This window comes from Mustelus asterias, chromosome 5 (assembly GCF_964213995.1).
Source record: "Mustelus asterias chromosome 5, sMusAst1.hap1.1, whole genome shotgun sequence".
Lineage (NCBI taxonomy): Eukaryota > Metazoa > Chordata > Chondrichthyes > Carcharhiniformes > Triakidae > Mustelus > Mustelus asterias.
In genome coordinates, this window is record NC_135805.1 from 13033996 (window position 1) to 13057738 (window position 23743).

A 23743-nucleotide genomic window follows, 5' to 3' on the forward strand; every position below is an offset into this window, starting at 1 on the left:
CTCGAGTGAGGACAGGCACAGCGTGTAGGTGTGACCCACAACCCGAGAAGACAGCGTCACACCTTCAAACAGCGCTGGCCTGCTCTGAAACCCAATCTGACATGGACATCAATGATGGGAAATGAGTGACACTGTGTCCTAATACATTGGGCCCAATTTTACCATTGTGCTGCGCCCATTTTCGAGCACGAAAACTTGGTAAAGTCGAGTGCAAGGCGATTAGTACGATCCACGCCCGCGTCTGCGAAGATTCCCCCTTTACCAAGGCCCAAAAATGGCCACGATCGGAACCACGCCCGAAACGGGCACGATGGCCATTTAAATGAATTTGCATGTATTTAAATTGACTTAATGAGCTGGACGCCCAATCTTACTGGCATTTCCCCCTTTACCATCACGTTCGCCCGTCCAGATTCGGCGCGAACAGACATATTCGGCAAAGGTCTGTTTCGGGTGCTCCAGCTTCTGAAGAGGTAAGTTCAGAGCTTCCAACAGCTCTCTGACTCGGATGGGTGGTGGGGAGGGTTGAGAAAGGGTGTGGGGGGAGGGGGGGGGAGAAGGGCCAGATCGTTCTCTAGTGAGGGGGAGGGAGGAGGAGGTGGGTCAGATGTATCTCTGGTGGGGGGGGGGGGGGGGAGGAGGGAGGCCAGATGGATCTCTGGTGGATGGGGCAGAGGGGCAGGGGGTCCGCTGCCACTCTGCGTGCAATCGGTTGGAGGGAAGGGGGGTCTGCTGCCGCTCTGCAGGTGATTGGTAGGGGGGTGAAAGGGGGCAGGGGGTCACAATCGGTCTGGGTAGCGGGGAGGTGGGTGGATAAGGGGGACAGTTATGTTGTGGGGGTGGGGCGGTGTCTATGGGGGTCATTGTTCCTGAGCCACTTTATCTGCTTTATGCGGCCCGGGAGCGATGTGGCAGGGGAGCGTTTTTCTATTTTTTTTCACTGCGCAGTTGAAGGCTCCGATTGGAGCTGCAGCGTTTCGGGCGCGATAAGCCCCGCCCACAGCGCGATTCAGAATCCCGATTTTTATTTCAGACTGAGTGTGTATGGGGGCGCCTGGGAACAGGGTTTACAAGTCGGATCTGAATTGTGTCCAGATTCAGCACTTGGAATCAAAATGGTAAAATCGAACCCATTGTTTTAAATTTAATCTTTCACAGGATCTGAGCATCGCTGACAAGGCTCGCATTTCTTATCCATTCAGTTGCCCTTGAACTGAGTGGCTTGCTCGGTCATTTCAGAGGGCAGTTAAGAGTCAACCACATTGCTGTGGAACTGGAGTCACATATAGACCAGACCAGGTAAAGTTTAAAAGTTTATTTATTAGTGTCACATTACATTAACACTGCAATGAAGTTACTGTGAAAATCCCCTAGTCACCACACTTTGGCACCTGTTTGGGTACACTGAGGGAGAATTTAGCATGGCCAATGCACCCAACCAGCACGTCTTTCAGACTGTGGGAGGAAACCGGAGCATGCGGAGGAAACCCATGCAGACACAGGGAGAATGTGCAGACTCCTCACAGACAGTGACCCAAGCCAGGTATTGAACCCAGGTTCCTGGTGCTGTGAGGCAGCAGCGCTAACCACTGTGCCGCCGTGCTGCTGATGGCAGAATTCCTTCTCTAAAGGACATCAGTGAACCAGATGGGTTTTTCCAGCAATCAGCAATGGTTTCATGGTCATCGGTAGATTCTTAATTCCAGATTTTTAAAATTGAATTCAAATTCCACCATCTGCCGTGGTGGGATTCGAATCCAGGTCCCCAGAACATTTCCCTGGATCTCTGGATTGCTAGTCCAGTGACAATTCACCACTGCCTCCCCCTGTCTGACAAAGTATTTACATTAGCTCCCAGACATTTGGAGGTTTCCACTTGTTATAAGTCCCATCTCCTCTCCCAGGATGCCATGGGAACCAAATGATTAAATGTCACTAATACTAAAATAGTTTTATTTAGATTAGTTTCGTTTTTAGTTTAGTTTAAGTTTATTTATTAGTGTCACAAGTAGGCTTACATTAACAACGCAATGAAGTTACTGTGAAAATCCCCTAGTCGCCACACTCCGGCGCCTGTTCGGGTACACTGAGGGAGAATTTAGCACGGCCAATGCACCGAAATTACTATAAATGATTATCGACATGTTCTTGGCTTGTCAGCCGTAGCTCAGTGGCTAGCATTCTTGTCTTAGAGTCAGCACAGTTACTTTCCACTTGAGCACCAAATCTAAGCTGACCCTCCAGTGCAGTACTGAGGGAGTGCCGCACTGTCAGCAGTGCTGTCTTTCAGACAGGATGTTGAACCGAGGCTCTGGGACTATTTGAAGATGAATGGGAGTGGGGGGTGGGGAAGAGTAATCTCCCTGATGTCCTGGCCGATAATTATCCCTCAGTTAACACGACGATAACAGATTATTTGCACATTTATGTCATTGCTGTCAGGGGGAGATCACTGGGCAGAAAATTGCTGTGATTCAAACGGCCTGTGACATGATTTGGGCAATTATCATCGAAAGTAACATACTGCAGCAATTTGTCAAGACTCCTTCCTTCATTGGTAGATCAAAACCCTGGAACTCCCACCCTAACTGCACAGTGGATGTATCTACACCTCAGGGACTGCAGCGATTCAAGAAGGCAGCTCACCACCCCCTTCTCAAGGGCAGTTAGAGATGGGCAATAAATGCTGACCTAGCCAGTGACGCCCACATCCCATTAAAAAATTTAAAAAGCACAATAAAATTGGTTCATTCCTTACCTGTCTCGGTAAGAAACTGATGGGTTCTGGAGGGTGGTGAAGATTATGGTTGAAACTTGCATTGCTGCAAGAAAAGAGATATAAAGCTTGTTATATATTCCATTTTAATACAAATCTAATCAAACTGCTGAAAGCAGAGACAGAGAGACACAGGAGTTGGGACGTCTTGTTAAAGTTGTACAAGACATAGATAAGGCCACACTTGGAATACTGTGTACAGTTCTGGTCACCCTATTATAGAAAGGATATTATTAAACTAGAGAGAGTGCAGAAAAGATTTGCTGGGATGCTACCGGGACTTGATGGATTGAGTTATAAGGAGAGGCTGGATAGACTGGGACTTTTTTCTCTGGAGCGTAGGAGGCTGAGGGGTGATCTTATTGAGGTCTATTAAATAATGAGGGGCACAGATCAGCTAGATAGTCAATATCTTTTCCCAAAGGTAGGGGAGTCTAAAACTAGAGGGCATAGGTTTAAGGTGAGAGGGGAGAGATACAAAAGTGTCCAGAGGGGCAATTTTTTCACACAGAGGGTGGTGAGTGTCTGGAACAAGCTGCCAGAGGTAGTAGTAGGGGCGGGTACAATTTTGTCTTTTAAAAAGCATTTAGACAGTTACATGGGTAACTGTCATAGCTAGAGTGTAGAGGGATATGGGCCAAATGCGGGCAATTGGGACTAGCTTAGTGGTTAAAACAAAGAGGAAGCATGGACAAGTTGGGCTGAAGGGCCTGTTTCCATGCTGTAAACCTCTATGACCATAAGATATAGGAGTGAATTAGGCCATTCGGCCCATTGAAGAGGGAATGCTCAGGACTATTTCTGTGCTGATATTGTTTGATCTCCAGCCCAACCCAGATGTTGGGTCTCATTCACTGTGTATGCTATTGGCAAGGTTGGCATTTATTGCCTCTGCTCTGATTACCCTGAGAAGGTGCCAGTCAGCCTTCTTTTCCAACAGCTGTCCTTTGAGATTGGACCAGTTTGATACAACTGACTGTCTCACCAGACCATGTCGGGGGAGCTGTGAAAACTCAACCCTGTTGGGGTGGCACTGGAGTCACAAATAGTCTCGACTGGGTAAGGGGCCGGAGCTTTCCTACCTTAGAAAGCATCCTTTCCGGACATTTTCTCTTCCACCTTCTTCCGTCAGGAAAAAGATACAAAAGTCTGAGGTCACATACCAACCGACTCAAGAATAGCTTCTTCCCTGCTGCTGTCAGACTTTTGCAAGGACCTACCTCACACTAAGTTGATCTTTCTCTACACTCTAGCTATGACTGTAACGCTACATTCTGCATCCTCTCCTTTCCCTCTCCCTTATGTACTCTCTGAACAGTATTCTTTGTATTGCACGCAAGAAACAATACTTTGATATGATTTATGATTGTCACATGTATTAACATACAGTGAAAAGTATTGTTTCTTGCGCGCTATACAGACAAAACATACCGTTCATAGAGAAGGAAACGTCCATTCAAAAGTCTGACAGCAGCAGGGAAGAAGCTGTTCTTGAGTCGGTTGGTACGTGACCTCAGACTTTTGTATCGTTTTCCCGAAGGAAGAAGGTGGAAGAGAGAATGTCCGGAGTGCGTGGGGTCCTTAATTATGCTGACTGCTTTGCCGAGGCAGCGGGAAGTGTAGACAGAGTCAATGGATGGGAGGCTGGTTTGCGTGATGGATTGGGCTACATTCACGACCTTTTGTAATTCCTTGCGATCTTGGGCAGAGCAGGAGCCATACCAAGCTGTGATACAACCAGAAAGAATGCTTTCTATGGTGCATCTGTAAAAGTTGGTGAGAGTCGTAGCTGACATGCCAAATTTCCTTAGTCTTCTGAGAAAGTAAAGGCGTTGGTGGGTTTTCTTAACTATAGTGTCGGCATGGGGGGACCAGGACAGGTTGTTGGTGATCTGGACAGGGGGATGTTCTCCCTTACGCTTCCTGAAGTCAATGACAATCTCCTTCGTTTTGTTGACAATACTTTTCACTATCTGAAATGTATTTATTAGTGTCACAAGTAGGCTTACATTAACACTGCAATGAAATTACTGTGAAAATCACCTAGTTGCCACTCTCCAGCACCTGTTTGGGTACACTGAAGGAGAATTTAGCATGGCCAATGCCCCTAACCAGCACGTCTTTTTGGACTATGGGAGGAAACCGGAGCACCCGAAGGAAACCCACACAGACGCAGGGAGAACGTGCGGACTCTGCACAGACAGTGACCTAAACCGGGAATCGAACCCTGGCGCTGTGAGGCAGCAGTGCTAACCACACTGTACCCCAATACATGTGACAATAACAAATCAAATAGTGTGGAGAGTCAGAGTCTTTTTCCCAGGGCACAGGTTTAAGGTGAGAGGTGGTAAGTTAAGGGAAGACGTGCAGGGAAAGTTTTTCAGAGGATGGTGGGTGCCTGGAATGCACTGCCAGTGGAGGTGGTGGAAGCAGGCCCGTAGCAACGTTCTTGATAGACACATGAACAGAGGGATAGAAGCCGTGTATCGGCACAGGTTTGGTGGGCTGAAGGGCCTGTTCCTGTGCTGGGTTGCTCTTTGTTCTTTGAACTCCCACACATTGGGCTGCACAGCCAGACTGAGGAAAGCAGTAGGCCAATCGCACCTTTCCTTTCACACATCTCTGAACCTCGGAGATGTCTGAACCCGGCTGTCAATCCCTCGCTGCGTTACTCAGTCTCAGGGACAGAGAGAAAGAGAAGCAGTGGGAGAGGAAGACGGGAATGCCTCAGAAAGGGTGAAGCAATAAATTACTTTTGACAACTCCCCCTCTGGAAGTAGGCACGGAGGAGGAAGTCCTTCTCTTGGTTGGGGTAGTATGTAAATGGCACTAAGACATAAGTGCCTGGTCCCAACTGGTAGGTTTCACTCAACTCCCGGGCCACATGGAATGCTGTCTTCTTTACTAGATAACGCTGATCCAGTAACGTCTGTGGCAACTTCTCATTCTGTACCTGGAACTTACAAGGAAAGGGAGAAGTATTAGTGCAATCATATCACAGCATAGAGGAGGCCATTCGGTCCATCTTTCTTATGCCATGTCTTTGGAAGAGCAAACAAATCACTGTGCCATGGCTCTGCAGGTTACAACAGTGGGCAGGGTTTAATACTCCCATCCCCACCCATACCTCCTCCCCTCTCACCCTCCCCAGAGGCAGGACAGGTAGTTTAATTCAGTGGGGGAGGTGCTTTATTTAACCAGCAGTTGGTGGGGGCCATGCCATGCAAGAACCCCACCAGGAATTTATTTATGTTCATTTGTGGGACATGGGCGTCGCTGGCTGGGTCATCCCTAGTTGCCCTTGGAGTTAACCACATTGCTGTGGCTCTAGAGTCACATGTCGGCCAGACCGGGTAAAGACGGCAGATTTCCTTCCCTGAAGGACATCAGTGAATCAGATGGGCTTTTCCGAGAATCGGCAATGGTTTCATGGTCATCAGTAGATTCTTAACTCCAGATATTTTTTATTGAATTCACCACCTGCTGTGGCGGGATTCGAACCCGGGTCCCCACATTAGCTGAGTTTCTGGATTAATAGTCTAGCAATAATACCACTAGGCCATCGCCTCCCCAGAATAATCTCAAGGATAGCCCTGGTGGGGAGCGGGGTGTCCCTCCTTGCCAGACACTCAAGACGCCTGCCAGTGGGAATAGAGGGACACTGAGTGTGATTGGCCCCACTCCCCAGACAACTCCCAACCATCAAATTGACCCCTCAGGGCCCCCCTTCGCTGGGCTCTTCTTGTCTGGCCCTGGATCCTTAGGCCTCTTGGCTGGACTGCAGTACCAACACTGGCCACTGCAGCTGGTGGTGCTGCCAGCACCGGAGAGCTGCCTCCTCTGGTTGGACGGTGGTTTTCAGGGGCGGCACGGTGGCGCAGTGGTTAGCACTGCTGCTTCACAGCTCCAGGGTCCCGGGTTCGATTCCCGGCTCGGGTCACTGTCTGTGTGGAGTTTGCACATTCTCCCCGTGTCTGCGTGGGTTTCCTCCGGGTGCTCCGGTTTCCTCCCACAGTCCAAAGATGTGCGGGTTAGGTTGATTGGCCAGGTTAAAAATTGCCCCTTAGAGTCCTGGGATGCATAGGTTAGAGGGATTAGCGGGTAAAATATGTGGGGGGAGGGCCTGGGTGGGATTGTGGTCGGTGCAGACTCGATGGGCCGAATGGCCTCCTTCTGCACTGTAGAGATTCTATGATCCACCACACACTGGGAATTCGGGAGGATGGGTCTGGGAAGTCAGGGACGGGCATCTTAGTGGAACTAAGATTTCAGAAACAGTTCATATTGGGGTTGTGACTGGTTTCCAGCCAGTGATCACATTGAGACATTAAACCCAACCCATTGCAGCATTATCGGGACAATTGACCAATTAAAACTCCGATATATTGTGTGTATACATTGAGAATCAGCCAAAGCATGAAATAAAATAGAAAAAAATACTTACTGTGTGAGGAACCTGAGGGAAAAAGAGATAAGAGATTGTCAGCTTTGTGTGTTCACTGAGTGGTTGTGTCATTTGATTCGATATTAACCCTTTCTCGGTTGCAAGTTATCCATTACCACCTGACATCCTCCAGCAATATGAAGGGCAGAGGGTATTGAACCAGATTTGATGTCAAGGCAACGGCCAGATTAATAATTTAAGAATAATTAGCACACAACTTCAGCCGAGGGATAGATGTGTATTCAAATACAAATATTGCCAGTCATAGAAACTAGAAGCAGGAGGAGGCCCTTTGGCCCTTCGAGCCTGCTCCACCATTCATTTTGATCATGGCTGATCATCAAATTCAACACTCTGATTTCCCCCTCCCCCTCATATCCATTGATCCCTTTAGCCCCGAGAGCTTTCATAGAATCATAGAAACCCTACAGTGCAGAAAGAGGCCATTCGGCCCATCGAGTCTGCACCGACCACAATCCCACCCAGGCCCTACCCCCATATCCCCACACATTTACCCGCTAATCCCTCTAACCTACACATCTCAGGACACTAAGGGGCAATTTTAGCATGGCCAATCAACCTAACGCGCACATCTTTGGACTGTGGGAGGAAACCGGAGCACCCGGAGGAAACCCACGCAGACACGAGGAGAATGTGCAGACTCCACACAGACAGTGACCCAAGCCGGGAATCGAACCCAGGTCCCTGGAGCTGTGAGACAGCAGTGCTAACCGCTGTGCTACCGTGCCGCCCACGAATACTGTAATGGAGAGATCCATCTGCGGCAGGTAGATTCGTGATGATGAGCTCAAGTAGGTTTTCTCTCATTGGTTCCCTCACCACCTGCCACAGACTCAATCTAGCAGCCATGTCCGAGAGAGGGAGAGAGAGAGGGAGAGAGAGAGGGATCAGCCATGATCTTATTGAATGGCGGGGCAGGCTCGAGGGGCTAGATGGCCTACTCCTGCTCCTAGTTCTTATGTTCTTATGAGAGAGAGGGAGAGAGAGAGGGGGAGAGAGAGGGAGAGAGAGGGGGAGAGAGAGGGGGAGAGAGTGGGGGAGAGAGGGGGGGAGAGAGAGGGGGAGAGAGAGAGGGGAGAGAGAGGGGGAGAGAGGGGGGGAGAGGGAGGGAGAGAGAGGGAGAGAGAGAGGGGGAGAGAGAGAGAGGGAGAGAGAGGTGGGAGCAAGAGAGAGAGGGGGAGAGAGAGGGGGAGAGACAGGGGGAGAGACAGGGGGAGAGACAGGGAGAAGGGGGGGAGAGCGAGGGAGAGAGGGAGAGTGGGGGAGAGAGAGAGGGGGACAGAGAGGGGGAGAGAGAGAGAGGGGGAGAGAGAGGGGGGAGCAAGAGAGAGAGGGAGAGAGGGGGGGAGAGGGAAATGGAGAGAGAAGGAGGGACAGAGGGAGAGAGGGGGAGAGAGAGGGAGAGAGAGGGGGGAGCAAGAGAGAGAGGGGGAGAGAGGGGGCGAGAGAGGGGGGAGCAAGAGAGAGAGGGGGAGAGAGTGGGGGGAGCAAGAGAGAGAGGGGGAGAGAGAGGGGGGAGCAAAAGAGAGAGGGGGAGAGGGAGAGAAGGGAGTGAGGGAGAGAGAGGGGGGAGCAAGAGAGAGAAGGGGAGAGAGAGGGGGGAGCAAGAGAGAGAGGGGGAGAGGGAGAGAAGGGAGTGAGGGAGAGAGACACCAAGTCATAACCTGAAGTGATGTGACGGCCATAATGGTGACGATTGCAGCAGTTCACTTTCCTCCTCCATCGTCCTGGGGAGCTTTGTGGAAGGCTGCTGAGGCTGGCAATTGTAAATATTCCAATTTCACATTGCGGGGACGAAACACAGACTGAGTGGCTGCTTTGCAGATGACCTTTGCATGACCCCAACCTTCCTGTCGCTTTGATTTCAACTCCGCATGTCGCTCCGTGCCCTCATGCCCGCCCTTGGCCTGCTGCAGTGTTCCAGCAACACACAATGCAGACAGGAGAAGCATCTCACCTTCTGGTCAGACACGTCACAACCCTCAGGGCTCAGTATGGAGTGGAAGAACTTCACACTGTGACCTTTCACCTTCACCTTAAACCACCTTCAAAAAAGAATTCTCATACATTCATTGTCTCAATGAAAACTCCACGCACCCCCTCACACACCAAGCCATCTCTCTTGTGACACAAAGAACAAAGAAAATTACAGCACAGGAACAGGCCCTTCGGCCCTCCAAACCTGCACCGACCACGCTGCCCGACTGAACTAAAACCCCTACCCTTCCGGGGACCATATCCCTCTATTCCCATCCTATTCATGTATTTGTCAAGACGTCCCTTAAAAGTCACTACCGTATCTGCTTCCACTATCTCCCCGGCAACGAGTTCCAGGCACCCACCACTCTCTGTGTAAAAACTCTGCTCCGTACATCTCCTTTAAACCTTGCCCCTCGCACCTTAAACCTATGCCCCCCAGTAATTGACTCTTCCACCCTGCGAAAAAGCTTCTGACTATCCACTCTGTCCATGCCTCTCATAATCTTGTAGACTTCTATCAGGTCGCCCCTCAACCTCCGTCGTTCCAGTGAGAACAAACCAAGTTTCTCCAATCTCTCCTCATAATTAATGCCCTCCATACCAGGCAACATCCTGGTAAATCTTTTCTGTACCCTCACCAAAGCCTCCACATCCTCCTGGTAGTGTGGCGACCAGAATTGAACACTATATTCCAAGCGCGGCCTAACTTAGGTTCTATAAAGCTGCAACATGACTTGACAGTTTTTAAACTCAAAGAACAAAGAACAAAGAACAGTACAGCACAGGAAACAGGCCCTTCGGCCCTCCAAGCCTGTGCCGCTCCTTGGTCCAACTAGACCAATCGTTTGTATCCCTCCATTCCCAGGCTGCTCATGTGACTATCCAGGTAAGTCTTAAACTATGTCAGTGTGCCTGCCTCCACCACCCTACTTGGCAGCGCATTCCAGGCCCCCACCACCCTCTGTGTAAAAAACGTCCCTCTGATGTCTGAGTTATACTTCGCCCCTCTCAGCTTGAGCCCGTGACCCCTCGTGATCGTCATCTCCGACCTGGGAAAAAGCTTCCCACTGTTCACCCTATCTATACCCTTCATAATCTTGTATACCTCTATTAGATCTCCCCTCATTCTCCGTCTTTCCAAGGAGAACAACCCCAGTCTACCCAATCTCTCAATGTACCAGCCGATGAAGGCAAGCATGCCGTATGCCTTCTTGACTACCTTCTCCATCTGCATTGCCATTTTCAGTGACCTGTGTACCTGTACACCCAGATCCCTCTGTCTATCAATACTCTGAAGGGTTCTGCCACTTACTGCATATTTCCTATTTCAAAATGCATTACCTCACATTTGTCCGGATTAAATTCCATCTGCCATCTCTCCGCCCAAGTCTCCAACTGATCTATATCCTGCTGTATCCTCTGACTGTCCTTATCATGATCCGCAACTCCACCAACTTTTGTATCGTCCGCAAACTTACTAATCAAACCAGTTACATTTTCCTCCAAATCATTTATATATATTACAAACAGCAAAGGTCCCAGCACTGATCCCTGAGGAACGCCACTTGTCACAGCCCTCCATTCAGAAACACACCCTTCCACTGCTACCCTCTGTCTTCTTTGACCGAGTCAGGTTTGTATTCACCTTGCCAGCTCACCTCTAATCCCATGCGACTTCACCTTCTGCACATGAGGAACCTTGTCAAAGGCCTTACTGAAGTCCATGTAGACAACACCCACTGCCCTACCCTCATCAACCATCTTCATCACTTCCTCAAAAAACTTGATCAAGTCAGTGAGACACGACCTCCCCTCACAAAACCATGTTGCCTCTCACTAATACGTCCACTTATTTCCGAGTGGGAATAAATCCTGTCTCGAAGAATCCTCTCCAATAATTTCCCTACCACTGATGTAAGGCTCACCGGCCTGTAATTACCTGGATTATTCTTGCTACCCTTCTTAAACAAAGGAACAACATTGGCTATTCTCCAATCCTCTGGGACCTCCCCTGTAGACAGTGAGGATACAAAGATTTCTCTCCAAGGCCCCAGCAATTTCCTCCCTTCCCTCTCTCAGTATTCTGGGGTATATCCCATCAGGCCCTGGGGACTTGTCTACCTTGATGTTTCTCAAGAACCCCGATACCTCCTCCTTTTTGATCTCAACATGACTCAAAATATCTACATACCCTTTCCCAGACTCAGCATCCACCAAGTCCTTCTCTTTGGTGAATACTGACGCAAAGTACTCATTTAATACCTCACCCATTTCCTCTGGCTCCACGCACAGATTCCCTCCCTTGTTCTCGAGTGGGCCAACCCTCTCCCTGGCTACCCTCTTGCTCTTTATATATGTATAAAAAGCCTTGTGATTTTCCTTAATCCTGCTGGCCAATGCTTTTTCGTGACCCTTTTAGCCCTCCTTACTCCTTGCTTAAGTTTCTTTCTACTTTCCTTGTATTCCACACTTGCTTCGTGTGTTCCCAGCCTCCTAGCTTTGACAAATGCTTCCTTTTTCTCTTTGACTCGGCTCACAATATCTCTCGGTATCCAAGGTTCCTAAAACGTGCCATACTTATCCTTCATCCTTACAGGAATGTGCCGGTCCTGAATCCCTATCAACTTACACTTGAAAGCCTCCCACATGCCAGATGTTGATTTGCCCTCAAACATCTGCCCCCAATTTATAAGGCTTGATCTTAAGGTTTGCTCTGTTTTGTTGCAATCTCTCCCGGTTACAGTTTAATATCCAACACATTCTCCCACTCTTTAGTTCCGGTGAATAGTAAACGTTTAACATTTATTTATTAGTCACAAGTAGGCTTACATTAACACTGCAATGAAGTTACTGTGAAAATCCCCTAGTCGTCACACTCCGGCGCCTGTTCGGGTACACTGAGGGAGAATTTAGCATGGCCAATGCACCAAACCAGCATGTCTTTCGGACTGTGGGAGGAAACTGGAGCACCCGGAGGAAACCCACGCAGACACGGGGAGAACATGCAGACTCCACTCAGACAGTGACCCAAGCTGGGAATCGAATCAGGGTCCCTGATGCTGTGAGGCAGCAGTGCTAACCACTGTGCCACCTAAGAACTCCAGATGTTGACTCTGTTTCTCTCCCTACAGATGCTGCCAGACCTGCTGAGTTTTTCCAGCATTCTCAAGTATTCTCAGCATTGTAAGTGTCTCAATACCTGTCTAGTGATACAAACATATGAATTCAGAGCAGGATTAGGCCATTCAGTCCCTCAAACCCACTCCACCATTCAATAAGATCATGGCTGATCTGATTGTAACCCTCAACCCCATATTCCTGCCTAACCCCCGATAATCTTTCACCCCCTCGTTAATCGAGACTCTATCCAGCTCTGCCTTAAAGAGATTCAAAGATTCTGCTTCCACTGCCTGCAGAGGAAGAGAGTTCTTACCTTGAAAAGGAAGCAGGTGATAGGAATAATGGGACTTTTGTTTCGCTGGTGGCTGGTTGGCTTCTGTAGGAGGCAGACGATGAAGGGGAAGCTCTTTGTCTCTTTATCCATATCTTTCTCGGTCAGAGTCAAACAGTACTGTGGATTTGTGCCGAACAGTTCTGTAGAAATAAATGGGGAATTGATAGTACGAGATGCTGGGACCATGTTTTAGCTCAGTCCAGGGCCCAGTTTGACCTGTCAGGTTAATATAAAAGATCCCGCGGGGTTATTCTGCAGAAAAATCTCCTCTTGGAACAAATGAAAACTAGATCAACTTCAACACTGTTAGATTTCAGTTTGCCAAATGGATTGAAGGATATGGGGCAAAGGCAAGGATCGAAACAACCTTGTTTTATTTATATCTTCCAAAAAGCATGTGTATCCTCCCAGTGCCCTGGCCGATATTTCTAACTTAATCAATGTCATTAAGTGCAGGTCACTCGCCATTGTCACATTGGGATCTTGCTGTGTACAAATTGGCTCTCATGTTTCCGACAACACAAGGGTTTCCAACGATTCAGAAGTGGTTTTGATTGGCTGTAAAGTGCCCTGTGACATTCTGAGCTCATTAAGACAGGTTTTTATTTGTCAATTCGCAAGCCAATCACTTTGCTCTGTCTTTCGCTGTTTGGCCTACCTGTGGTGTCACCGATATAGTGAAGCAGCCCACGTCCATATACAGCAAGACCAGGACAACATGCAAATGTGGGCAGTTAAATGGCTAGCAATAACCATCACCAACTAGAAGGAATCTAACCATTGCCCCTTGACATTCCCTTGGCATTACCATCGCTGGATCCCCCACTATCAACATCCTGGGGGTTACCATTGACCAGAAACTGAACTGGACTAGCCATATAAATATGGCGACCAGAACAGGTCAAAGGCTAGGAAATTTACAGAGAGTAACTCACTTCCTGACTCCCCAAAGCCTATCCACCATCTACAAGCCACAAGTCAAGAGTGTGATGGAATACTCCCCACTTGCCTGGATGGGTGCAGCTCCAACAACACTCAAGAAGCTCGACACCATCCTGGACAAAGCAGCCCCGCTTGATTGGCACCCCATCCAACATCTTCAACATTTGCTCTGGTGGAGAGCGTGAATGAGGACCTCAGCTGGGTCACTGAATATACTCTGAAAGAAACAGTTGAGTGGGTGGGGGGTGTTCACTGAGATGAGAAAAGGTGGAATCATGAAGAGATAGAGACTGGGAATGGGATCAGGAGAAGATGGAGACTGGGAATTCCACCTCCTCCTCTGGCAGCGCATTCCAGGCACCCACCACTCTCTGCATGAAAAACTTCCCCCGCACATCTCCCTTAAACTTCCCCCCTCTCACCTTGAACCCCTGTGCCCTCTTGTAATTGACACTTCCACCTGGGAAAAAGCCTCTGACTGTCCACCCTGTCTCTGCCTCTCATCATTTTGTAGACCTCTATCTGGTCGCCCCACAGGTCTTTCTAGTTCTGACCAGAACTGCATGCAAAACTCCAAATGCGGCCTAAGCAAAGTTTTATAAAGCTGCAACATGAATTCCCAACTCCTGTACTCAATGCCCCGGCTAATAAAGGCAAGCATGCCGTATACCTTCTTAATCACCTTGGCCACCTGTGTTGTCATTTCCCGGGAACTGTGGACCTGCACGCCAGATCCCTCTGTATGTTAACGTTCCAAAAGATTCTGCCATTTACAGTATAATCATACCTAAATTTGATCCTCCAAAATGTATCACCTCGCATTTGTCCGTATCAAACTCCATCTGTCATTTCTGTGCCCAAGTCTCCAATCTACCTATATCCTGTTGTATCCTCTGACAATCCCGGCACTATCGGCAACTCCACCAATCTTTGTGTCATCTGCAAACTCACTAATCAGACCACCCACATTTTCTAGATCATTTATATATACTACAAACAACAGAGGTCCCAGCACTGATCCCTGTGGAACACCACTAGCTACAGATCTCCATTCTGAAAAACACCTTTCCACCGTTACTCTGTCTTCTATAACCAAGTCAGTTCTGTATCCATCCAGCCAGCCCACCCCGAATCCCATGTGATTTTAGTTTTTGTACCAGTCTGCAATGTGGGACCTTGTCAAACGCCTCACTAAAGTCCATATAAACTACATCCACAGCCCTTCCTCATCAATTATCTTTGTCACCACTTCAAAAAAACTCAATCAAGTTGGTGAGACATGTCCTTCCCTGTACAAAACCAAGCTCCCTGTCACTAACTAGTCCATCCTGTCCCTCAGTATCTTCTCCAAAAGCTTCCCCACCACTGACGTCAGGCTCACCGGGCTATAATTTGCTGAATTATCCCTGATTCCATGACTTAATCAAGGGAAAAACATTGGCTATTCTCCAGTCCGCAGGAACCTCCCCTCTGTTGTCTTGGATTTTGACTGTGTCAAAGAATCCCATGGGGACTCACTGGATTCCGTTCGGCTGTAGACTGACTCTGATACTCCGGGTTAATGGTGTTGTTGGAAGATCTGGCTTTCCCCTGGCTGGAATGCAATCAGTGAGTTCAGATCTGAGAATTTACCAAGTGTTCAATTCATTTGAGTGTCAGCCAGAGTTCAAATCTCCAGAGACTGGAGCACATAATCCAGCCTGACACAACCAGTGCACTGCTGAGGGAGTGCTGCACTGTCAGAGGGTCAGTGCTGAGGGAGCGCTGCACTGTCAGAGGGTCAGTACTGAGGGAGTGCTGCACTGTCAGAGGGTCAGTACTGAGGGAGTGCTGCACTGTCAGAGGGTCAGTACTGAGGGAGTGCTGCACTGTCAGAGGGTCAGTGCTGAGGGAGTGCGGCACTGTCAGAGGGTCAGTGCTGAGGGAGTGCGGCACTGTCAGAGGGTCAGTACTGAGGGAGTGCTGCACTGTCAAAAGGGTCAGTGCTGAGGGAGTGCTGCACCGTCAAGAGGGTCAGTACTGAGGGAGTGCTGCACTGTCAGAGGGTCAGTACTGAGGGAGTGCTGCACTGTCAGAGGGTCAGTACTGAGGGAGTGCTGCACTGTCAAAAGGGTCAGTGCTGAGGGAGTGCTGCACCGTCACGAGGGTCAGTACTGAGGGAGTGCTGCACTGTCAGAGGGTCAGTACTGAGGGAGTGCTGCACTGTCAGAGGGTCAGTACTGAGGGAGTGCTGCACTGTCAGAGGGTCAGTACTGAGGGAGTGCTGCACTGTCAGAGGGTCAGTACTGAGGGAGTGCTGCACTGTCAGAGGGTCAGTACTGAGGGAGTGCTGCACTGTCAAAAGGGTCAGTGCTGAGGGAGTGCTGCACCGTCAAGAGGGTCAGTGCTGAGGGAGCGCTGCACTGTCAGAGGGTCAGTACTGAGGGAGTGCTGCACTGTCAGAGGGTCAGTACTGAGGGAGTGCCGCACTGTCAGAGGGTCAGTACTGAGGGAGTGCTGCACTGTCAGAGGGTCAGTGCTGAGGGAGTGCTGCACTGTCAGAGGGTCAGTACTGAGGGAGTGCCACACTTTCAGAGGGTCAGTGCTGAGGGAGTGCTGCACTGTCAGAGGGTCAGTACTGAGGGAGTGCCACACTTTCAGAGGGTCAGTGCTGAGGGAGTGCCACACTGTCAGAGGGTCAGTGCTGAGGGAGTGCCACACTGTCAGAGGGTCAGTACTGAGGGAGTGCCACACTTTCAGAGGGTCAGTGCTGAGGGAGTGCCACACTGTCAGAGGGTCAGTACTGAGGGAGTGCTGCACTGTCAGAGGGTCAGTGCTGAGGGGGTGCTGCACTGTCAGAGGGTCAGTGCTGAGGGAGTGCTGCACCGTCAAGAGGGTCAGTGCTGAGGGAGTGCTGCACTGTCAGAGGGTCAGTACTGAGGGAGTGCTGCACTGTCAGAGGGTCAGTGCTGAGGGAGTGCTGCACTGTCAGAGGGTCAGTACTGAGGGAGTGCTGCACTGTCAGAGGGTCAGTACTGAGGGAGTGCCGCACTGTCAGAGGGTCAGTACTGAGGGAGTGCTGCACTGTCAGAGGGTCAGTGCTGAGGGAGTGCCGCACTGTCAGAGGGTCAGTACTGAGGGAGTGCTGCACTGTCAGAGGGTCAGTGCTGAGGGAGTGCTGCACTGTCAGAGGGTCAGTGCTGAGGGAGTGCTGCACTGTCAGAGGGTCAGTGCTGAGGGAGTGCTGCACTGTCAGAGGGTCAGTGCTGAGGGAGTGCCGCACTGTCAGAGGGTCAGTGCTGAGGGAGTGCTGCACTGTCAGAGGGTCAGTGCTGAGGGAGTGCTGCACTGTCAGAGGGTCAGTGCTGAGGGAGTGCTGCACTGTCAGAGGGTCAGTACTGAGGGAGTGCCGCACTGTCAGAGGGTCAGTGCTGAGGGAGTGCTGCACTGTCAGAGGGTCAGTGCTGAGGGAGTGCTGCACTGTCAGAGGGTCAGTACTGAGGGAGTGCCGCACTGTCAGAGGGTCAGTGCTGAGGGAGTGCTGCACTGTCAGAGGGTCAGTGCTGAGGGAGTGCCGCACTGTCAGAGGGTCAGTGCTGAGGGAGTGCTGCACTGTCAGGCGTGTTCTCTGTTAGATGCAGCTTAAACCAAGGCCCAATCTGCTCTTTAGCTGGACATAAAAAACAGCAAAACAAGAGCTCACAGAAGAGCAGTGAGGGGCTCTCCACATTAATCTGGCCCGATAAATATATAGATTGATAGAAATGTATATCCCGCAATCAACACCACTGCTGATGGTCGATATGGTGAAGGCGATGATGGTAGTCATAGTGATGGTATTTATGGAGATGGCAAAATTGGTAGTTATGGTGATGGTAGTTATGGTGACGGTAGTTATGGTGACAGTGGTAGTTATGGTGATGGTTATTATAAGAACAAAGAACAAAGAAAATTACAGCACAGGAACAGGCCCTTCGATCCTCCAAGCCTGCACCGACCATGCTGCCCGATTTAACTAAAACCCCCTATCCTTCCGGGGACCATATCCCTCTATTCCCATCCTATTCATGTACTTATCAAGATGCCCCTTAACACTCACTAACATATCTGTTTCCACTACCTCCCCCGGCAACGAGTTCCAGGCACCCACCACTCTGTGTAAAAAATCTGCCTCGTACATCTCCTTTAAACCTTGCCCCTCACACCTTAAACCTGTGCCCCCTAGTAATTGGCTCTTCCACCCTGGGAAAAAGCTTCTGACTATCCACTCAGTCCATGCCTCTCATAATCTTGTAGACTTCTATCAAGTCGCTCCTCAACCTCCGTCGTTCCATGAGAACAGACCAAGTTTCTCCAACCTCTCCTCATAGCTAATGCCCTCCATACCAGGCAACATCCTGGTAAATCTTTTCTGTACCCTCTCCAAAGCCTCCACATCCTTCTGGTAGTGTGGCGACTAGAATTGAACACTGTATTCCAAGTGCGGCCTAACTAAGATTCTATAAAGCTGCAACATGACTTGACAATTCTTAAACTCAATACCCCGGCCGATGAAGCCAAGCATGCCGCATACCTTCTTGACTACCTTCTCCACCTGCACTGCCACTTTCAGTGACCTGTGTACCTGTACACCCAGATCCCTCTGCCTATCAATACTCTGAAGCGTTCTGCCATTTACTGTATATTCCCTATCTGTATTAGACCTTCCAAAATGCATTACCCCACATTTGTTATGGTGACATTGGTTATGGTGATGGTTGTTATGGTGATGGTCGTAGTTATGGTGATGGCAGTTATAGTGACAGTAGTTAAGGTGACATTGGTTATGGTGATTGTTGTTATGGTGATGGTGGTAGTTATGGTGATAGTAGTTATGGTGACGGTGGCTACGGTGATGGTTGTTATGGTGACGGTGGTTGTTATGGTGATGGTTGTTATGGTGTTGGTTGTTATGATGACGGTGGTTGTTATGGTGATGGTTGTTGTGGTGATGGTTGTTTTGGTGATGGTTGGCTCTGCATTTCTCACATGACCCCACAGGTCCTCAGGGTCAGGGAGTGAATGGTCTTACCTTTATTGTCCATCGGGCCTCCTGCACTGTGTCCTTTACGCCAGCTACCATGGTGAACTGACAGGGCCCATTTCTGCCCGTCTGCACCTTTCAGGAAGTCAGGCGTTAAATCACAAATGACCAGGGATTTGAAGTTTATCTTAAAGTCCTGCATTGCCATCCTGTGGAGAGGACAGAAAGTACACACATTCGGATTTCTAATGCAGGAAGAAAGAGAGTGAGCCTCTCGCTGGTGCTAATCAAATTCTTTCGGGAAATATATTCTCCTCCTGCTCCCCCATCCACTGGCTCAACAACATCCTCAGCAGAAAGATCAGACAGAGTTCAGCCAGCTCAGTGACTGGAACCTGCTCCTCAGGAGCCTGAGGCCTACACCAATCTCTCAGAGCCAGCTTCCTGCATCTCCCACTCTCCCTCTCTCCTGTCTGTTTGTGTCCCAACTCCGACACCAATCTCTCAGAGCCAGCTTCCTCCAGCTCTAACTCATCCTCACTCTCTCCTGTCTGTTCGTGGCCCAACTCCCACCCCAGAAATTCAGCCCACTCAGACTCAGCTGCCTATGTAATAACTGGACGCTCTGACCCACATTCACTCTCAGTCTGACAATAACTTGATTTTAAAATTCCCATCCTTGTTTTCAAATCACACCATGGCTTTGCCCCCTCCCTATCTCTGTAATCCCCTCCAGCCCCACATCCCTTCCTCTCTCTGTAATCTCCTCCAGCCCCACATCCCTCCCTATCTCTGTAATCTCCTCCAGTCCCACATCCCTCCCTATCTCTGTAATCTCCTCCAATCCCCACATCCCTCCCTATCTCTGTAATCTCCTCCAGTCCCACATCCCTCCCTATCTCTGTAATCTCCTCCAATCCCCACATCCCTCCCTATCTCTGTAATCTTCTCCAAGCCCACATCCCTCCCTATCTCTGTAACCCCTCCAATCCCACATCCCTCCCTATCTATATAATCCCCTCCAGTCCCACATCCCTCCCTATCTCTGTAATCTCCTCCAGCCCCACATCCCTCCCTATCTCTGTAATCTCCTCCAGCCTCACATCCCTCCCTATCTCTGTAATCTCCTCCAGTCCCACATCCCTCCCTATCTCTGTAATCTCCTCCACTCCCACATCCCTCCCTATCTCTGTAATCTCCTCCAGCCCCACATCCCTCCCTATCTCTGTAATCCACCCAGCCGCACATCCCTCCCTATCTCTGTAATCTCCTCCAGTCCCACATCCCTCCCTATCTCTGTAATCCACCCAGCCTCACATCCCTCCCTATCTCTGTAATCTCCTCCAGCCCCACATCCCTCCCTATCTCTGTAATCTCCTCCAGCCCCACATCCCTCCCTATCTCTGTAATCTCCTCCAATCCCACATCCCTCCCTATCTCTGTAACCCCTCCAATCCCACATCCCTCCCTATCTATATAATCCCCTCCAGTCCCACATCCTTCCCTATCTCTGTAATCTCCTCCAGCCCCACATCCCTCCCTATCTCTGTAATCTCCTCCAGCCCCACATCCCTCCCTATCTCTGTAATCTCCTCCAGTCCCACATCCTTCCCTATCTCTGTAATCTCCTCCAGCCCCACATCCCTCCCTATCTCTGTAATCTCCTCCAATCCCCACATCCCCTCCTTTTCTTTGTAACCTCCTCCAGCCCCACATCCCTCCCTATCTCGGTAATCTCCTCCAGCCCCACATCCCTCCCTATCTCTGTAATCTCCTCCAGCCCCACATCCCTCCCAATCTCTGTAACCCCTCCAATCCCCACATCCCCTCCTTTTCTCTGTAATCTCCTCCAGCCCCACATCCCTCCCTATCTCTGTAATCCCCTCCAGCCCCACATCCCTCCCTATTTCTGTAATCTCCTCCAGCCCCACATCCCTCACTATCTCTGTAATCTCCTCCAGCCCCACATCCCTCCCTATCTCTGTACTCTCCTCCCGTCCCACATCCCTCCCTATCTCTGTAATCTCCTCCAGTCCCCACATCCCTCCCTATCTCTGTAATCTCCTCCAGCCCCACATCCCTCCCTATCTCTGTAATCTCCTCCAATCCCCACATCCCTTCCTCTCTCTGTAATCTCCTCCAGCCCCACATCCCTCCCTATCTCTGTAATCTCCTCCAGTCCCACATCCCTCCCTATCTCTGTAATCTCCTCCAGCCCCACATCCCTCCCTATCTCTGTAATCTCCTCCAGTCCCACATCCCTCCCTATCTCTGTAATCTCCTCCAGTCCCACATCCCTCCCTATCTCTGTAATCTCCTCCAATCCCCACATCCCCTCCTTTTCTCTGTAATCTCCTCCAGTCCCACATACCCCCCTATCTCTGTAATCTCCTCCAGTCCCCACATCCCTCCCTATCTCTGTAATTCCTCCAGTCCCCACATCCCTCCCTATCTCTGTAATCTCCTCCAGCCCCACATCCCTCCCTATCTCTGTAATCTCCTCCAGCCCCACATCCATCCCTATCTCTGTAATCTCCTCCAATCCCACATCCCTCCCTATCTCTGTAATCTCCTCCAGCCCCACATCCCTCCCTATCTCTGTAATCTCCTCCAATCCCCACATCCCTCCCTATCTCTGTAATCTCCTCCAATCCCCACATCCCTCCCTATCTCTGTAATCTCCTCCAGCCCCACATCCCTCCCTATCTCTGTAATCTCCTCCAGTCCCACATCCCTCCCTATCTCTGTAATCACCTCCAGCCCCACATCCCTCCCTATCTCTGTAATCTCCTCCAGCCCCACATCCCTCCCTATCTCTGTAATCTCCTACAGCCCCACATCCCTCCCTATCTCTGTAATCCCCTCCAATCCCCACATCCCTCCCTATCTCTGTAATCTCCTCCAGCCCCACATCCCTCCCTATCTCTGTAATCCCCTCCAGCCCCACATCCCTCCCTATCTCTGTAATCTCCTCCAGTCCCACATCCCTCCCTATCTCTGTAATCACCTCCAGCCCCACATCCCTCCCTATCTCTGTAATCTCCTCCAGTCCCCACATCCCTCCCTATCTCTGTAATCTCCTCCAATCCCCACATCCCTCCCTATCTCTGTAATCTCCTCCAATCCCCACATCCCTCCCTATCTCTGTAATCTCCTCCAGCCCCACATCCCTCCCTATCTCTGTAATCTCCTCCAATCCCCACATCCCTCCCTATCTCTGTAATCTCCCCCAGTTCCACACCCTTTGACATATCTGCTGTTCCCTATTTCTGGTCTCACCATTGATGGGCATGCATTCAGCTGTCGAGACCCCCGGCTCTGGAATTCCTCTCTGCCTCACTAATGGTGAAAACAAAAATACTGCGGATACTGGAAATCTGAAATAAAAACAGAATGCTGCAAAGTCTCACTAGATCCGACAGCAAGTGAGGAGAGAGAATAGAGTTCGCACAGCGATTCCATTCGATTCTTTTTAAACATTCACTTTGGTTCTTTCTCCACAGATGCTGTCAGAACGACAGATTTTCCAGCATTTTCTCTTTCTCTCTCTGTCTCTCCACCTCACTTCCTCCTTTCAGGGTCCCCTTCGAAGTCACTTCGAGACCGAGCTTTTTCCTGAATATTTTCCAATGTGTAAATGTTGTTTTATATACCCGCCTGTCGTGACACATTTTACCAAGTTAAATATGCTATATAAATGTACATGATTGTTGGGGGAATCAGGGTGCGATCCTGGGATCTGTACACATGGAGCGAGGGATCAGATCCTGGGATCTGTACACATGGAGCGAGGGATCAGATCCTGGGATCTGTACACATGGAGCGAGGGATCAGATCCTGGGATCTGTACACAGGCAGTGGGGGATCAGATCCTGGGATCTGTACACAGGGAGTGGGGGATCTGATCCTGGGATCTGTACACAGGGAGTGGGGGATCTGATCCTGGGATCTGTACACAGGGAGTGGGGGATCTGATCCTGGGATCTGTACACAGGGAGTGGGGGATCTGATCCTGGGATCTGTACACATGGAGCGAGGGATCAGATCCTGGGATCTGTACACAGGGAGTGGGGGATCAGATCCTGGGATCTGTACACAGGGAGTGGGGGATCTGATCCTGGGATCTGTACACAGGGCGTGGGGGATCAGATCCTGGGATCTGTACACAGGGAGTGGGGGATCTGATCCTGGGATCTGTACACAGGGAGTGGGGGATCTGATCCTGGGATCTGTACACAGGGAGTGGGGGATCTGATCCTGGGATCTGTACACATGGAGCGAGGGATCAGATCCTGGGATCTGTACACAGGGAGTGGGGGATCAGATCCTGGGATCTGTACACAGGGAGTGGGGGATCTGATCCTGGGATCTGTACACAGGGCGTGGGGGATCTGAGTGTGATCCTGGGATCTGTACACAGGGAGTGGGGGATCTGATCCTGGGATCTGTACACAGGGAGTGGGGGATCTGATCCTGGGATCTGTACACAGGGAGTGCGGGATCAGAGTGTGATCATGGGATCTGTACACAGGCAGTGCGGGATCTGATCCTGGGATCTGTACACAGGCAGTGGGGGAATTGATCCTGGGATCTGTACACAGGGAGTGGGGGATCAGAGTGTGATCCTGGGATCTGTATACAGGCAGTGGGGGATCTGATCCTGGGATCTGTACACAGGGAGTGGGGGATCTGATCCTGGGATCTGTACACAGGCAGTGGGGGATCTGATCCTGGCATCTGTACACAGGCAGTGGGGGATCTGATCCTGGGATCTGTACACAGGGAGTGGGGGATCTGATCCTGGGATCTGTACACAGGGCGTGGGGGATCTGATCCTGAGATCTGTACACAGGGAGTGGGGGATCTGATCCTGGGATCTGTACACAGGGAGTGGGGGATCTGATCCTCGGATCTGTACACAGGCAGTGGGGGATCTGATCCTGGGATCTGTACACAGGCAGTGGGGGATCTGATCCTGGGATCTGTACACAGGGAGTGGGGGATCTGATCCTGGGATCTGTACACAGGGTGTGGGGGGATCTGATCCTGGGATCTGTACACAGGGAGTGGGGGATCTGATCCTGGGATCTGTACACAGGGAGTGGGGGATCTGATCCTGGGATC

The 23743-nt window shown here is 50.3% G+C and overlaps 1 protein-coding gene across 1 annotated transcript in view; it reads right to left on the reverse strand.

Moving 5' to 3' along the window:
• Positions 1-23743, reverse strand: part of LOC144493370 (calpain-14-like) — a 153873-nt gene that overhangs the window by 51858 nt on the left and 78272 nt on the right. The window contains exons 10-13 of the mRNA XM_078212192.1: positions 18668-18828; positions 12655-12815; positions 5530-5735; positions 2759-2822 (exon numbers count right to left, since the gene is read on the reverse strand). Of these exons, the coding sequence (XP_078068318.1) occupies positions 2759-2822; positions 5530-5735; positions 12655-12815; positions 18668-18828 (592 nt within the window). The remainder of the gene's footprint in view (positions 1-2758; positions 2823-5529; positions 5736-12654; positions 12816-18667; positions 18829-23743) is intronic.